General features: G+C 36.7%; 1 protein-coding gene across 3 annotated transcripts in view; it reads right to left on the reverse strand.

Annotated features, from left to right (window-relative positions):
- TOX (thymocyte selection associated high mobility group box) overlaps window positions 1–18,150 on the reverse strand; it is a 319,032-nt gene that overhangs the window by 35,093 nt on the left and 265,789 nt on the right. For all 3 annotated transcript variants that reach the window (XM_002819113.6, XM_054561646.2, XM_063726658.1), the window contains one exon: window positions 10,943–11,224. In XM_002819113.6, the coding sequence (XP_002819159.1) occupies window positions 10,943–11,224 (282 nt within the window). The remainder of the gene's footprint in view (window positions 1–10,942; window positions 11,225–18,150) is intronic.

Consider the following 18,150-nt stretch of genomic DNA (forward strand, 5'->3'; position numbering starts at 1 on the left):
ATTAAAGCAGATGCCTAGGGGTGGGAGACTGGCCTCAGTCACACCCTCTGAACTCTACTCTTCCAACTGGCATTTCGATATCTTGAGACACAAAACAAACAAGCAAAATTTTTCTGTGCCCCAAGGCTACCCATGGCCATATTTTTCTCCTTTTCACAACCAAACTCCTCCAAGTGGTTGGCTGTGCTGGCCTGATGCAGCGTCTGCAACCTACTTCCATGTGCTTTCCTGTCGCTTAGCTCTCAATTAGATCTCCACTGGCCACACTGCTGAATCCAGTGGATGCTTGAGTCTCCCCCTTACCTGATTCTCACTGTGAGGGCCCTCTCTCCCACTGGTTCCCTAACATCACCCTCTCTGAGTTTCACTCCCACCTCACTGGCCCTGATGTTTCCAGAATCATTTTAAGGTCATCCTTTTCCACCTGGCCATTAATTGGTAGCAATTCCTGATTTGTTTTGCAGTAAACTCCCTTCTCTTGTGAGTGTACTTAGGTAATCTCACATGTAAGCAGGGCTTCCATTACTATTTGTGGGTGGATGGTTGTCAAGTTCATGTTTCCCTTGAGTTTTGCACACACAGAAACAACTGTTATTTGATATCTCTATTTGCATGTCTCAAAGATATTTCAAACTTAAGTCAAGCGTATTTAGCTCTGTATATTTCCACTCATAGCACGTATCAAGCTTGTAATTACACAATAATGTATGTGGTTGTTAGATCTACTCCTGTCCATGTGTAGGCACTATGAAGGCAGGGGTTGGGCCTGGTTTTGCCCACTAGCAAGTATCATGGTCCCTGATACATAGTAAAAGCTTAACATTTGTTATAGTAGTAATAAAAATATTAATGCAAAATGATAATATCTTGTAAACATGGCCATTCTTACATTCACAATCATAAAATATTTATTTAAAAGGAGACCAAAGGAGTCAACAAGGTCCACAATGAAGAATATTAAAGATAGAGTGGTCAAGGGTACAGACTTTCAGTTATAAGATGAATAAGTTCTGGGGATCTAACATACAGCACAATGACTATAGTTAATACTGTGTTGTATACTTGAAATTTGTTGAGAGTAGGTTTTAAGCATTCTCATTTTAAAAAAAGTGACTAGGTGAGGTGATAGGTTAATTAGTTTATTGCGGTAATCATTTCATGACATACACATATATCAAAACATCACGTTGTACACTTTAAATATATACAGTTTTATTTGTCAATTATACCTCAATAAAGCTACAAAAAGAGTAATCCTCATATTTCATTAAAGATCGAGAGAAATTGGGAACAAAGTACAGAAATAAATGAATGCTTATTCATATGGAATATTACCTAGACTCATTTTAAATTTTAATTAAAAAATTAATGATCTGACACATTGAAATCTCCATGATTACAGATTATATCAATCTTTCTGGAAAATAATCAAATGTCAATCATAGAGATAAATTTCCTATCATGCAAATTAAATGCTCTTATTAAAAGATTTCCCCACATTATTCAAATAGTTTTTGTGACGGTTAATTTTAGGTGTCAAGTTGATTGGATTAAGGAATTCCTAGAGAACTGGTAAAATATTACTTCTGGGTGTGCCTGTGAGGGTGGTTTCCAGAGGAGACTGGGGTGAGTCAGGAGACTGGGGTGAGTCAGCAGACTGGGTGGGGAAGATAGACCCTCAATGTGGCCAGCCACCCTTCAATAGGCTGGGGTCCTGGATAGAACAAAAAAGACAGAAAAAAGACAACTTTTTCTCTCTCTCTCTTTCTCTGTCATACATGTGCTCATTGTCCTTCTGCTTTCTACCATGGGATGACACAGCAAGAAGGCTCTTGCCAAGGGCCTCTTGAGCCTCTAGAATTGTAAGAAATATATCTCTGTTCTTTATAAATTACCCACTTTCAGGTATTCTGTTACAGCAGCACAAAACGGACTAAGACAATTTCCCTCCTCTATTGTCCAAAATTGTGTTTGAACCACTGATCATCATGCTTATCTCCTTTTTAAGTTGGTATTTGGACAGTATGGTACAGGCTTTAGATCTACTGGATGTGTGATTCCTTGCTGTAACAGGTAGGAGGACAGTCATCGTCTTGCATTTGACAACAGGCCCTACTTTGAGGGATGTCCTGAAGAAGCAGGAGAACTTGTTACTGCCAGTAAGAGGCTCAATCATACGAAAACCACCAGTTATCACTTTGAGGCAATGGATAGCAACCCTGTAGAAAACCCTAAATAATTCCACGCAGCCAATCCATTGTTAGTTACGTGGAGGCTTTACTTATTTTCCTGGTTTGTCCTGGAGGGCTAGCTGAATGCAATGTTGCTCAAAGTTTTGTTTAATAGAAGCAAGTATTTCATGACTTCTGCCTCCACATTTTCAAGGCTCAGGAGACATCATTTATGCATTATGGAGTGTCACTCTGGGGCTTCCATTGTATATCTGATTGAGTACCTGACAGGCACTAGACTGTAAAGCTATGGTGTTGCCCCCATTAAAGCAGACTACAAGCCAGTCTTATAAGATTATATCATCTTTGTCTTTGTCGTGCCTAAAAACAAGAGCATATTGATCTGCTTTCAGTCAACATCACACTATGCCTTGCCTTTAAATACTCATGTTAACCTTGGTTTGAATTTTCTGCCATGCAAGAAAACTGGCATCTGAGAAGACCAATCTAAAGGATACACATAAAATATTCATTACTCAAGATTCACTGCCTCTCCTTCAATAACTAGACTAGATCACCAAAGCTAGATTCTTGGATCATAATATTCTGACCATTTATAAAATTGCCCTCGTAGAACTAAACTATAATCTAAGACAATGCCCTGACTTCCACTGAAGACTTACATAAAGGGGAAAAACTATGCATGAAAGATCTCTATTTTTTATGAGATAAAATGTACTTTGGAGGGAATTGTTTATTATATTGCTCAATGTTCTTGTATAAAGGACTAGTGAGTATTCACAGTATCTTTGCTCTTTAGAATGCAATAGAATGGAATGGAAACTCCTTGTTGTAGTTTGATCTCTCATGTACCCAAGTACTTGGGCTTTGCTCTATGAAATATAAAGCTGTTTGTCTTATGAACACTGGGCATTGCCCCCTGATCTGTTGGGATCTTATTTTTTATTTTTCATTTTTCTTGTATGGAAAGGATGCAGAAATGAGCTGCCATTTTAGATCTGTGTAATGAACTGGGAATTTGTAAGGTCTACTTTTGGAAGTAGCTTCATCACATGTGTGAAAAACACATGATCATTGTTGTGTCCAAAGCCTCCTTGAAGACAGAAATGCTGCTGTAATTTGGATCCATTTTCATGTCAGTAACGGATGCACTTTGAAAGATACTTGGCTCTTATGATCACAAACTATTTGGAATAAACACAATGATGATAAATATGACTGTGGTAGAAAAATTAGCTAAATGGATTTATAATCTGTCCCTGGACCTTAATTTTGGGTATTGTCTGGATCCTGACTTCTTGCATAGATGGATGGAAGCTTATAATTTTAAATCCTAACTTTCTGAGAATACTTGAATTTTAAAGTCTAGAGTAGCACTGTCTCGTAAAATTTTCTAGAACGATAGATATGCTCTCTGCCCTGTCTAAAAGGGTAGCTGCTAACCACATATGGCTATAGGCCACTTGTAATGTGGCTAGTACAACTGAGGAATTGAATTTCTAAATTTAATTTTAATTGGTTAAATTTAAATGGAAGCAGTCACACATGACTAGCAGTCACTGGATTAGACAACACAGTATTTTGTACTGGACACTGCTCTAGAGTACATACAGTATTTGTAAAGTTACCAGGGTTCTAAGACTGGAGAGTTAAATTTTATTCCATCACAATCTTTAGAATATGGAAGAAACCATATAATGCAAAAATGTGAATTCCTCATGATGACAAGCACATTGAAAGTAAGGAACAGGTCCCATTAATCTTCACGTCCTTCATAGCATCGGTACAGTGTTTTACATGCAATAGATCATTAAATTTCTGCTCTGGTATTCTATAGCACTGGGCAGAGGCTTAGACTTATGAGGCAAAGAAAATTGGAAACACACATAAAAATTCTATGAAAATCATAGCAACTAAAACATGGCTGAGCTGAGGCCCTAAATATCACCCTGATTACCCACACACTGATTTCACCATCAGTTAAAGCACTAATGAATACATAAGTGCACAAATACCTAAATAAATATTATTTATAAATAAATACTACACATAAGCTTTACACAGATACACATGCTTCATGTAACTTACTCATAAGACATAGATTTATTTCTCAAATCCCTAGAGGTGCCTGAAGGCTTCTGGTAATTCACCCCTGTCATGTCTTATTGGTTAATTATAGAGATGTATTTAACTTATTTATCACAAGAAAACAATAATCTTTCACTTTAAAAAAGCATGTGCTAATGGTGTTGCTTAGATAATAGTATTTCTTAAGAAGCCAGAGCACAAGAGTTAAGACTACCAAGGAAAGAGAATCACTGATATTGAAATGTCCCTGGAGAAGTTAGAAACATCTATAAGCATATTTAAAATAAACTGCCGCGGTCCCAAAGCCTTTAATGGAGCTGGGAGAGCTGTTTAACGCACACTATCTTGCAGTAATCGCTGTAGTTTAAAATAGATTTTAATCAAGCACCATCTGCATAATAGGCTGAACAAACAACATAGAACTCCACTTATAACTCTTATCATATAAAGTAAATATTATAAACTCCTCTCCACAGAAACAGGGCATATAACAGCACTTTTTGTGATGTTTCAGTGAGTGAAAATTTTGCTACTTAAATTCATTCTCTCTTTTCTAAACTATGCCATCTAAAATCCCCTTATGAGAATAAATTCAAATAAGCATGGAAAGTAAGTCATCTAGTTACTGTGAAATCAGCAAGGCTGTAATACTTCTTTCATTTTACAATTGGGTTTATTATTATCTTTAATAACGATACACTCTATGACTCAAAACATCAATTATAGAAAAATGCATATGAAGTGCTATACTTTTGAAATGATTCACAAGTGTGGGGCATTGTATCAGTGTCATAGTTTGTAAAGCAATTGCATTTTTAAGGATCCTGGATTCTGCCAAACATAGCTGAGTATGATTTTTGAATGAGTTTAGCAAAGGCACTCAGTGGCCTTATGTGAAATAGGAATTTTGGGCTAATGTCCAGAAAAATCACTTTAAAGTGATTTTTTAAAGAGAAAAAAGGTTGGTTGTTATTTTATACACCTACTGGTTAAATTTATCAATTTTATGAGATCCACTTGATCTTTTCTAAATTTGCTGATGTAGGGAAATATGTTTACTTCTTATTCTTTTGGATTGAGGGCTTTTACAGGCTTACAAAGAAGGCAAGCTGTTGAGGTGGGGTCCCGCTGAATAAAATGCCAGGCGGCTATGTTAAGTCTCATTCTGTTTTTATTCCATGAATTACTTAAGTATGCTCAGTCATCTAGGGTATGATGACTCAGTCATCTAGGGTATAAAGAGATCAATTAATGTCTATATCCTGGCATAATTATTTACTTGAATACATTTTAGGAAAGATGATTTGGAATCAGGTACTAACTGGCTGACTAAATTTTATCATTTTCTCCTGAACTAGTTTATTAGGCTCAGCCTTAACAAATAGGATACTTTTTTTTTAAATAAATAAGGGGCATACATTAGTTTAATTGCTGTGGTCTAATAAATTCTTTAAAAGTAACATACACATTATACTATATAAAGTGAACAGTTACAATATAAGTACAGTTCAATGATGACAATACCAGACTTCCAAGTCCCAGTTTGAAGTATTCTGTCCCATTGCTAGTTAGATAAAGTAACGTGACGTTTGGTTCTAACACTGTTTGATTTCACTTAATATTTATAGAATCCTGTCTGTTTCTCATTTCTACTTTATTCCAGGAGTCTTCTTGTCTTCAGAGCAGTGGTAAATAAAAACTCCTACTCTAAAGGCTTATTTAATTGCTGCTCTAGTGATTTATCCTATTCGCTTTGAGAAAAAAACCTCCTGCTTCTGTCTAGTGTGGCAGAGCACATGCATTGATGAGCTAGCAAATTAGTAACAAACTCCTAAAGGCAAAAACTAAGTGAACTCAGAAAAGACGCAGTGTATTAAAGGCAGCTTTCATATTGAAGATATTGTTGAACCTCGTGTGAATTTGAGTTAAGAGTGCAATAGACAGAAGACAAACCCCATGCCTTACCAAAAGCAAGATGTTTAGTGGGAGTGGTCCTGTTAAATCAAGATGTAAAAGAATTAGACTGTCAGTGCAAGGGTGAAGTAACATTCCCTTGTATGTGACCTCCCAGAACATGCAAGAATGGCTGCTCCGGAACCTTGATACAAATGAAGAGTGGAACAAAATCTCTTGTGTTCATTCACAAACAAAAGCCAGCATTTGCAAGATTTGTAGCCTGAACATACACTATGTGGGTGGTCTGAAAAATTCAGGCCAAGTGTGGTTCTTGATTGTAATGGTTCAAAATATGTGGCAGAAACAAATATAAATCATCCCCAGAGAAATCCACTTTTAAACAAGCTCTAGAAGAATTCTTACAAAGTTCTAATAAATATTAATTCTCATTTCAAAAGTACAAAAAGCAAAATGAAACAAGCTATTAAAACCAACATATTCAGACTTCAAAATACTTCATGTATGGAAATTAGCAAAAGAGGGTATAAAACAAATATGTTTAACATGCTTAAAAGAATAAAAGAGATTAAATACATGGGTAAAGAGCAAGCAACTAAAGAAAGAAGTCCAAACTCATTTGAGAAGGAACCAAATGAAACCAAAAATATAAAATATTTGAGATTAAAATTGCAGTAGACCATTTCAGGTTAGGTACAGCTGAAAAGAGAATTATGAACTGGAAAATAAGTTAATCAGAATGTAATACATAGGGGCAAGGAAGTAGAAAATATGAAAAAGAGTCATGGAAAGGAGAAAGTCTAATATTCATCCCCTCAGAATAACAGCATGAGAAGGGAGCAAGAATGGGATAGAGGCAGTATCTGAAAAAAATAAGGAATGAAAATTTCCCCAAAATGCTGATAGACAGAAATGATTACAATCGGAATGCATGCAAAGAAACCCACACATATCACCATGAAGCTGCAGGACACCAAAGACAAGAGAAGATCTCAAAAGCAGTCAGAGAGTAAAGTCAGGTTACTTTCAAAGGAACGACAGGCAGTAAATTCTCAAAAGCAATAGTGAAAACAAAGATTCAGTGGAATAATATAATATCTTCAAAATGCTGAAAGAAAATAACCGTCAATCTAGAATTCTATACCTAGCAAATGTGTTTTTTAAGGTAAGCATGTTCCCTGCAGACCTTCATGAAAGAACATTTTAAAGGCATAAAGAAAAAGATGTCAGGTGAAAGAAATATATATGTGAATAAATCCAAAGGAAAAATAACTTCATAAAATAATTAAAATAGTGTTTCATGAGGTTTATTCAGTTACAGAATTCAATTAAACTATAATTAGAATGAACAACAATAACAGCTCCCAACATAAATTGAACGGAAGTTGTATGAAGTTAAAGTAATCTAAGAAAAAAGGTAAAGATATTGGTAAATTTTAGACTTCTATATAGTTGTATTCCAGGGACAGCTATTGAAAGAAGAGAAAGAATATAAAATCTCTAATCTCAAAATGGGAAATAATGTAATGAGAAAAATGAGAGCAATCTTAAAGAAGATGAGGAAAAAAACATAAAATATTTCTGGCATAAACAGAAAGCAACATACTTAGAAAAACAAGCCTATTTTCATATTTATATTAAGGTAAATGTAGTAAAGGTTTCATTTTAAAGTAAAAGCTCATTTAACTACATGACATTTATAAGAGACAGTCAGATAAAACATGGATATTTTCAACAGAAAAGCAGAAAGTAAAAGGATAGAAAAATATATAATGTGATTCTTACCCATAATTTCCTTAAAGAGAAAACTGTGCCAAAAATATGCTTGTAATGCCAGCTACTTTATGTGTCTTAAAGTATCTCTTATATTACAAATACGAGATTACAGGCTTAGAACCACAAGCTGCCTAAGTTCGTATTTCTTTGATGCTTTACTGTGTCTCATTTATGACTTAAGGCTGTCAACACAGTTTCCTAGCAATCAAAATCACGGGTAGTGTTTATAAGGTGATAATTTATTTTACTGATGTATTTACAATATTCCTCTCTGTCAAAACAGACTTATTTCATTTAATTGTTCAATTAGATGAGCTGGAATCAATATATAATTGCTTAAAGACAGCACAAAGTGTTAAGAGGAAAGCTTTAAACGCTTTTTCTGGTGTGGAACTAAATATTCTTTTTTAGTTCACTTCTTAGAAATGATTTCAATGATCATTTTGACTTAATGCTGTTTCACATTTAACTGGCGCTGTTGCACTACAACATTCCACATAAATCCTACTCGCATATAAAGGAAAAAATCCAGTTTAATCCTTAACTGTAATGAAGAATGCTTTAACGTTTTCATCAGAGGATTTTTCTAGCTTAAATAAATATAATAATATAACTCAAATAAATGAGTAGGAGGATTTGAATTGGAGACAAGGTGAAAAACAGTGTATAGAACTGGAATGAAGGGTTACTTTCTTGAGATGGAAAATACACTTAATATGACTTTGTGTGAATGTTTGTGCAGATAAAAAAATCATTTTAATGGTTGCAGTCTTAGAAATCAATCCCTAAACTTTCCTGCATTGATAATTCAATAATCTATCACTATAGAATATGAGTTTTACTATGCGATGCTTACACAGTCCACTAAAATGAAGAGTTATAAATTATTTCAAGATGTGGATATTGAATGACTGAATAGGATGCCCACTGGCAAAGTTTCCTATCAGTATGGAAGCATGTAAATTCATGCTTTAGCAAAATTATAAAATATGGACCTAACAGGTTAATAGCAAATGGCAGAACCCATGAATGCTAATTCTATGAATTTCAGATTTCTACCTACTCTTCTACTCATATAAGTGGAAGACTGTGAAAAATGTTATTGTAATTAGGAATAATCTGGTATACAATTTACTGTCAGAGGATGCTACTAATTTTGCATTTAATTTCCTGAAATGTCAGGAATGAATACTGATAAAGACACAATCCAGATACAAAAATTGATCTTTACTATGAGCAGAACATTAATTTTTTCCCCTTACAATATAGTACATATCATCTGTGTTTAGCAAATTGACTTGAATTATTCATGCATAATCAACATCTAAATCACTGTCCACAAACAAATTATTGGTGTTCACATTTGGGTTCAGCTACTCATTGGCCATTAGGTGTAATCTAACAGCCAATGAGTACGTGGAGCCATTGGAATAACCTGTATTTTCTGAAGAAAATTATTGCCCTGGAAATGGTCAGCTGAAGGCAAGGCTTTCAGCAACCCAGTCAATTATTTATGAATATCAATTAGTTTCCTCCTGCCTTTTCACCTAACTCATAAGAGGCTGACTCACTGACAACGAGAGACAGTAAGGATGGAGGGATTGGCTTGGGCAGTGTTAGGTTCTGCAGCTGTTCTAAAACGTACTTGGGATTTGTTTCAGTCAGGTATGGTAAGACAGAAGACATGGAAATGAGGATTGTTAAGGAAGAAGTTTCCATTCACAGATCCCTGGAAAGAGAAGGCACAGCACAGCACACAGGGCCACCTCGGGAAGTACCCACGTTGGCCAGGAGACAGAAAGAGGGAGAAGACAGAGCACGCCCAGAGCCTTTACTGGGGATTTTGTGGGCAGGAATGGGCAAGGCAGGCTGGCATGCTGAGTAAGCCTAGGACTGGATAGTTTGAATAACTTTGGAGGGCTATGGGCTGTAAGGAGTGATCCCTAGTTGTCTGACACTTAGCCTAGGGGCGATGTAGGGCAGAGGGAATACTGGCTTCGTATGTGAGAGTTTTTAAAGGAGATGTTTGGGGTGCAGCTGTGAATTGTTGGCTTGTTTATAGAAAGGGGGCTAGCAGAGTGTCGTTTGCAATCTCTAAAAATTAGCTAGCCCTGAATTTCCAGGATTAAGGCTCCAAATGCCAGAACATCAAGAATACAAACAAGAGGAAAATATAGTCAGTGCAGCAATCTTATCTTTGTCATCAGGCTAAATAAATCGATGAATCACTATTTATCTGGACTGAAAAAAATTAGCGAAGTTACTAGAAAGTTAACCATGTATATCAGGATTGTATAGTGCTGCTTTTGGTAGCATGTTTACAGTTTAATTTTCCAAAAACAAAATTCTCACAATGGTAAAAAGAAAAAAAGGTGGCTGACATAAAACCTATCTTCCTATTCAGATAACTTAAAAGAATGGTTCTGCTGGTGACAGACACACAAATAAACAACTATATTGGCAAGGAGTTAACAAAAGGTATGCAATGAATCACCCAGGAAAGGAGTCATCTAATATCCCTGGCACTTACTTTCCACGTCCTCAATATGAAATGGTTGGGTCAGGTGGCCACAAAGGTTTCATCTAACATCATCACCATACATCTCCTCTCTATCTCTCTCTCTGTCACACACACACACACACACACACACACACACACATGACCTTCATTGTACCCCAGTATACTGCCTTCTTAAAATGGTACATTGAATATACAGGCCCAACCTTCTGTGGGCGCAAACAACTTTTATGCTTAACACATCTATATTTAAAGGATTTCTCAGGGACTTTAAAGTGTAATTAGACAAGCAGGTGGTTTAATCCAGTTTGTTTGTAACCTCATGCTTCATTAACAAAGCAGGTGTCTCCCTCCAATGTTTCTCACATGGATGATATAAACTTGTACCCAGCACAGGTCAAAGAGGGTGCCTAAGAATAGTCTCCCATAGGTCCTAAAAATAACTTATTCATACCTTAGAGGTATCATCGCCTTCATCTTCATGCACTGAACTGGATGGTGAAGGAGTTGCAGACTTGCTTCCAGGCGGAGATGGTGAGTTGTGGGGAACATTGCTTCCTCCCATATTCAAACCAAGTTGAGCACTTAGCTGTGACTGGTTAATGGTAGTCAGCTGGCCATGTGGCATCATTCCTGGCTGCTGCCTGATGTCTGCAGGCTGGCCCCTTGGTCTCATGGCTGCCATCTGAGGATGGGAACTGTACTGAGTTCCTTCTGGGTTTCGTATATCTGGCATCTACAATAAATAAATAAATAAATACGTAAATAAATAAATAGGAAAGGAGTAATTTTCACAAATATGTTTTGGGCAAAAAAGTAATAATTCTTTAGATTTCCAGATGTTCTGCTGAGTTACATACACATTTATTTTATCTGGGGTAAAATAATCCTAAAAGTATATATCACCATAAAGGATAGCATAAGACTACCAAAAGACTGGAATTTGAGAATCCAGTTAGCATCATACTTCATTACTCAAGATATGATTAATTATATTTACAGTCTTTCTACACTAGTGAAATATAGAAATATATTATTTATATATGTATTTGTACATTATAGCATGATCATATTTATATAATGTAAGTTTCAAGATGTTGATGCTCATTAGAGTGTCTGTCAAAATTATTCAATTATTAGTGATTACAATATTCACAACAATTCATTAAACCCTGTTTGTTTTATCTTCATCATTTAAGAAAGGCTTTGGGAGTTAATAAGTGTACTCTTGTACTCAGTTTAAAGCTTTACAGGGTATTACTAGCCAAAATGATCTCCTAACTACCAGATTCAAAACACTGATCGGCTGGTATTAACCAAATATTAATTGACTATTGAAATGACTGCACAGTCAGACTTGAAAGTAAAGCTCTAAAATTGCAAGGTCAACATATTAATCCATTATGCTATCTGAGTCACTGGTTTTTAGCCTTAATGAGACTCACTCTTGTAATTCAAGCAATGAATTTTGTCTCTGCAAGGATTAGAATTAAAAGCATTGGAGGATGAAGCTCTTAAGGTATCTAGAGGTCAAATGTGTTGTATAAGAGGAGTATGGAGAATTTCACTTAACATTTCTCTGGCATTTTCAAACTTAAAATAATGGAGAATATTTCATGGTGCTTATAGGAGCAGCTCAGTTTTTTCATCCTGAGGGGGGTTGAGGAATTCAGGCAGGTAGAGGGCACACAAAACAAGAGAGAAAAACAAGGAAACTGTGGAGAAAAAAGATATATGGTTAAAGTTACATGTTGGAAGTGAAAAAATAATAATGTTACCTTATTCTGTTTCATTAGAAAAGAAAATCCCACAAAGTATCAGATGTTTAGCAATGACCTGTCTGCAAATGTTATTGTGACACGAAAATACTGTGGAGGCAAATTAAGTAACCTAGTCACAGGTTCTTGTTTTTGTTTTTATGATAATAAAATCATTTTCTATCATTTTCCCTGTAGTCATTTTACCAATCTAGTTAGATTCACCTAAAGCTAAAACTGAGGCTGTCCAGAGCCCCCATGTGTGCCCTGTGTTCTTCTCTGGAACACCTTTACTGCCTCCACCATGAGGTCTCTTATTAGTCAATTTCACTCCTTTAGCTCCTTTCCAACTTTGGTTACTTCTCAGTCTTCATGCACAGTTCAAGGTATCCTAGACCTCTGGCTGGCCTCATGATTTGTACTTGCCTTTTCTAAGTCCGAACCAACGTTTTTTCCATTATGCAAACTGTATTCCTCCAACCCTTCAAAAGTAGTTCAAGATTCTCCTTTCTGTGATGTCCCTCATAAAGAAGCTTTTACTATTCAATGGTGCATGCAAGAGCTGCAAAGGCTCTTGGTGACACTGTCAGTCTATGGAAGAGGAAAACTGGGAGGGGGTGATGATAGTGCAAGCTTGTTGAATGTTTGTGGAATAAGTATATAAATAATTATAAATGAATAAATGAAGGAGTAAAACCAAAAGAGATCAAATGACTTGACCAAAACGAAAGATAAAACCCACCTCTCGTAATTCCAGTCTTTGACACTTCCCACTCTATTAAACAGCTGATTCAACATTTTACATATTCCATAAAAAGGATTACAGTTAATTAAAGATAATTAAAAATGCCTTTTCAAATGTTGTCTACCCAAATCAACAATGGTTTTATCTAGCCCATTCATGTTGCCTTCAGTCACATTTACTAAAATGGTTGTTGCCTCTTCTTAGATGTACATGTAACTTCTACAAACTGATCTTCTTTATGAAACAATGCTAGCTTTCACAGATATCCTTAAAGTTGTGCCAAGGACAGAGGGTACCATGAAAATTAGGACTGACTTTTGAAAATACACAGAAGAGACAGTGTATACTAAATTTCTTTTCAGGCCTACTGTCAAATGTCCTCAAGTCCGGTATGTTTTTAGACCCTTAGCATGCAGAACAGCTCCCATTATGGGCACAGAGTAATGGCTACCTGTAAGTGGACACTGTCCTACAGGGGGCAGTCTTCTTTCCCAACCCTTAACCAAATAAAGCACTAATGTGCATATTCCAACTTATGTGTTTTATAGCCTTGTAAATGAAAAGCATTTAGTAGCAAAATCATACTTCAACTAAATGATCTTTCCAAAAGTATGTAACTAATTGCTATCTCTATTTCTCCTTCACATAAATCCCAAGTTACAAAACACGTACAGTCTGTAACATGTCTGTTTTCAGCCCATTTCTTCTCATCCTTTCAGAAATCTTGTGGTTTTAATGTATCAGAGAGGATGGGTTCTAAATTAATTTTCATATAGAGTTCCAGATTTATGACTACAACTAAAAGTGTTCCAAAAGCTTGAAGCAATCTTCACTTTATCGCACCTTCTCTCCTCCCCTGTCTTGCAATCTTCTAAGATGTTTTCTCATGTTAATTTGTGTAGTGTGTAGATCTCTGGGCACTAAAACCTGCATTCCCGCTCTTGCAATGGAAGGAGAAGAAGGTGGGTGTGGCTATGGAAGAGTAAAGTATCAATCCGGGTAAGGATGGTGAAGTACTCAAGAGGGTACCTCTCTTTCCACAGTCTCATCATTAGTTCAATGTATCCTGTCACCAGTGGTGTTAAGTCAGGCAGACAGCTTGAATACCAAATCAAAGCACACTTTTCCTGTGTGGAGCATGGCAAGCACAAATGAGGGAGCATATCTGTGTCTTCAGTCCTCAGATGCACTTACAAACAGTGGGATCTTAACACCCATGACAACATTTCTGAATTAGGAGGAGTATTTCCACTTACCTTGTTTTCCTAAAAGACAGTTCGGTATTAATCACTGAGTAATGTATAATATGGGGAAAATTAAACTCGATAAAGTTTGATTACTGAAAATATGAATAATTAGTTAGATCATGCAAGTAAGCTAATGTTTTGACTATTGGTTTCCTGCTGTAAAGATACTGATTGACTACAGCTCCGTCATGTCAAATACAAAACCGGAAGTAGTAGAATATTATTTCCTGTTAATCACCAATATTTTAAATTTATTTTGAATAATCCACTTAAGTCATGCTTAATTGCAATGGTTGTTCTTTCTGATTCTTCTCAACTCCTTCACTGACTTCTCTTTTTTCTACAACATCCCACCTCTAAGTGATTCCTTAACATGTTATTCTGAGTCACATTTCTTCCACCCAGATAAAATTTGCCATGGTTTTATTAATGGGAAATGTTCTAAACTAAAATGTACAGTTCTGACCCAAATTCCAAGCCTAATTCTGCAATTGCTTGTGAGACATTACTACTTGGACATCATTCTTGCTAGAAATGTGAACAAAGTTTTCTTTCTCAAACCTATTTTTTTTCTGTCTGACCAATATCTGTTGATGACACCTTCATCTTCCTTGTCACCTCTACTCAAAATGTTGCAGTGATTTTTGACTCTTTCCTTTTCTACCAAACTCTTGTGAGTTCTGTTGGGTCTACCTTGAAACATCAACTATTTCCATCTGCCCTTCCACCCGTTTCCACACCCATTCATCTATCCAGGCCTTCGTTACCTTTTCACTTGCAATAGCTGCTTAACTAAAATTGGTCTCTTTACATCTACCCCAAAGAGTGGTACAAAATTAATCTTCATGAGCCATGGGCTCAAAAATTCTCCAATGACATCTGTCCTCCAAATTAAATCCAAACTCTTCAGCATGACATGAAACCTTCCAAATGAAACTCACACCCTATAACCATCCTTCGTCTACTCTATTGTTCAGTCAAATCCAATTAATTGCTCCTTTTTTACTTAAATCTCTCTCCCTTAATCATGTGTCTTTGTTTACACTGCTCTGTCATTATTCAGTTACCATTTTCTGAGAATTTGTTGTCTAAAGTTGTTAAAAAGAGGGAAAAAACCCCATACGTTGCTCAGTGATTTGTGGTTTGCCCAGTACTTTTACTTATTGATCCTTATAACTTCCCTTTGAGGGAGCCATGTAGGAATAGCTGCTTTGCACAAGCCCACAGAGAGGTTAAATGATCTCAGATCTTTCTATCAACAAAGACTGAAGTAAAAGTGAAATATACTTTTCTTACATACTTGTACTTTCCCCACGATTCCATGCTGCCTTTACCATCTTCATATATCCAAACCCTAAAAATACTTTAAAGTCAAGTTCAAAAGTCAGCTTATCTATAAGGCTCCAAGAACCTTCTTATTCTGAACTGCCAAAGCATTTCGTCTATACTTTCTTTATGGGACACCACTTTAAAATTTATTTCTTTAACATGTATGTACCTTCTAGATAGTAATCTCCTTGATTAGTTCATGACTAATGCATTTTTCAATCCCTCTTGAGATATCTTTTAGTTAAATGGTATTCTAAATATTCAAAAATATTTGCTGTGTCAGTGTGTAACTAAGGAAATGAATTCCTCAGTATAAACTGACTTTAACTAGTCTGATGATGTTTCATTTTTCCTGGGAACTTCTTAGTCACAAGATGAAAAGATTTGATTAATGTCCATTTCCCTTTGTGGCAGAAACCTCAAGCTACCCTCCTACACTTATTTTCCTTTTGTGCTGAAAAATGGGCCCCTCTAGCTGGCTCAAGGAGGACATTTGTAGCTTCCTTTGCAGCTATGCATGGCCCTGTGACAATGAAATGTAAGCAGAATCCTCGTGTGGTGCTTCCAAGAAGTATCCATGAAGGGAAGGTCTCACCTTCGTTTGTTTTTTTTTCAAGTTCCTGCTGGCAAAAACGTGGAGGTGATGGAGAGAGCTAGGGAAAATATCTTGAACAATGACATGGCACGATAAGGACGCTGAAGGCACAAGAAAGGAGCCTGAGGGTGTGATTATTCTGGAGCCTGGACAACCTACTTACAGTGGGAGTGAAAGGGAAGTAAATGTCTGTCATTGCAGAATCATTGACATTTGGGGTTTTCTGTTATAGGCAGCCCAACATAATCCTAACTGATACATCCTAACAGATTATAAACTTTAAAAAGCTGAGAAATAATTTATTTTGTTCACCATTATAGCCCTAGTATCTAGAACAGATCTTGGCACGTAGTAGGAACTCAATACATATTTCTTGAGTTAACACTGAATAGATGTTTAGGTCTGGTACAATTAGAATTGATGATGCCAGCTTCACAGAAATAGTTGTTATAAATCCTTAATCTTTTGGGAACTTCATTTGCTAAATTCTAGGGCTCAAATGTCTCAAAGGTAATTTCTCATGTGTGTGTTCCTCATTTTGTTTATTTTCAAGCCTAATGAACTTCATATTTTCTTGGCAAAATGTCCTGCATGTCATTGTCATTTTAGTGTTGAGTGGCTCTTAATATTTATCTCACCATTTGCAAAACTCTGTCCATTTGAAAATGGGTGCTAGGTTTCACTTTTTTGGAGGTCAGATCTGTTTCCTAAAAATTTACATTGCTATTGATGACCAATGTCAATTAAAATAATGAAGGGGTATTACAATGATGAAGAGGAGATTTCAATTTTTCCAATTAATGCAAAAAAAAAAGTCCCATTAAAATCAATTAGGAAGCCAAAGCTGAAGTCATGTATTGTCCCTCATGACCTGCCCTGATGCTCTTGTTCCTTTCTCCCCTTGTCTGGTTACCTAGAGCTGAAGAGTGCCACATTGAGGACAGAGCTCAAGGTGCAAACATCAGACACAATATTAGCTACATATTTCAGCATATGTTTTCACTTTCTTTCCTTTGATTTTCTTTTTTTTTTTCTTTGAGATGGACTCTTACTCTGTCGCACACGCTAGAGTGCAATTGCACGACATTGGCTCACTGCAACCTCCACCTCCCAGGTTCGAGTGATTCTCTTGCCTCAGCCTCCTGAGTAGTTGGGATTACAGGCATGTGCCGCAACACCCAGCTAATTGTTGTATTTTTAGTAAAGACGGGGTTTCACCATGTTGGCCAGGCTGGTCTTGAACTCCTGACCTCAGGTGACCCACCCACCTCGGCCTCCCAAAGTGTTGGGATTACAGGTGTGAGCCACCGTGACTGGCTCCTTAGATTTTCTTTGAAAAGGAAAAGAAAAAAAAACCCTGTTGCTCATCTCAGGTTATTATTTTTAAAAAATGAGTAAGATTTTGGTGTAACTGGAATGGTGAAAAAAAAAATCCTTGGAATAACATTAGTCATGTTAGTGATGAAACAGTGTTAAAATCACATACTTGAATGGCACCAGAATGACGGAGGGCCTGCCTTTCAGTGTTTAAAACTCTGTGTGCTTCACAATCCTTCCAGAGTCTGTATTCCTCCTTCAAATATCTGCATCCTTCCCCATCCAACACGCCAGCCTTGAAAGCTATCATTCTCTCTGCCTCTAGCAGACAATCTATATCAAAACAGTTGTACACATAAAACTGCACCACCGCCTCGGCTGGCTCTGCTCTGATCCAGCTGTTAGAGTGAATAGCAGTTGGTGCACAGAGCGCTGGAACATGGGTAGCCCTGAGGCCTTATTTGCTAATGTGGCTCACCAGCTGGTGCTTTCTGTGGTCTTTGCAGGCAAGGCCTGGAAGGCTGCCAGTTGCAGCAGGAGCAGGAGAACGTGAGGAATCTCTGAAGCCCGTCCATTTACCCCTGTCTGTCAGCATTTGACACCCTGAGCTGTGGAGTGCTTTCCCCAGGGCAATAACGAGACCCTGCTGGCTTTAGCTGTGACAAGCGCTTC

Source organism: Pongo abelii, chromosome 7, assembly GCF_028885655.2.
Source record: "Pongo abelii isolate AG06213 chromosome 7, NHGRI_mPonAbe1-v2.0_pri, whole genome shotgun sequence".
Taxonomy (NCBI): Eukaryota; Metazoa; Chordata; class Mammalia; order Primates; family Hominidae; genus Pongo; species Pongo abelii.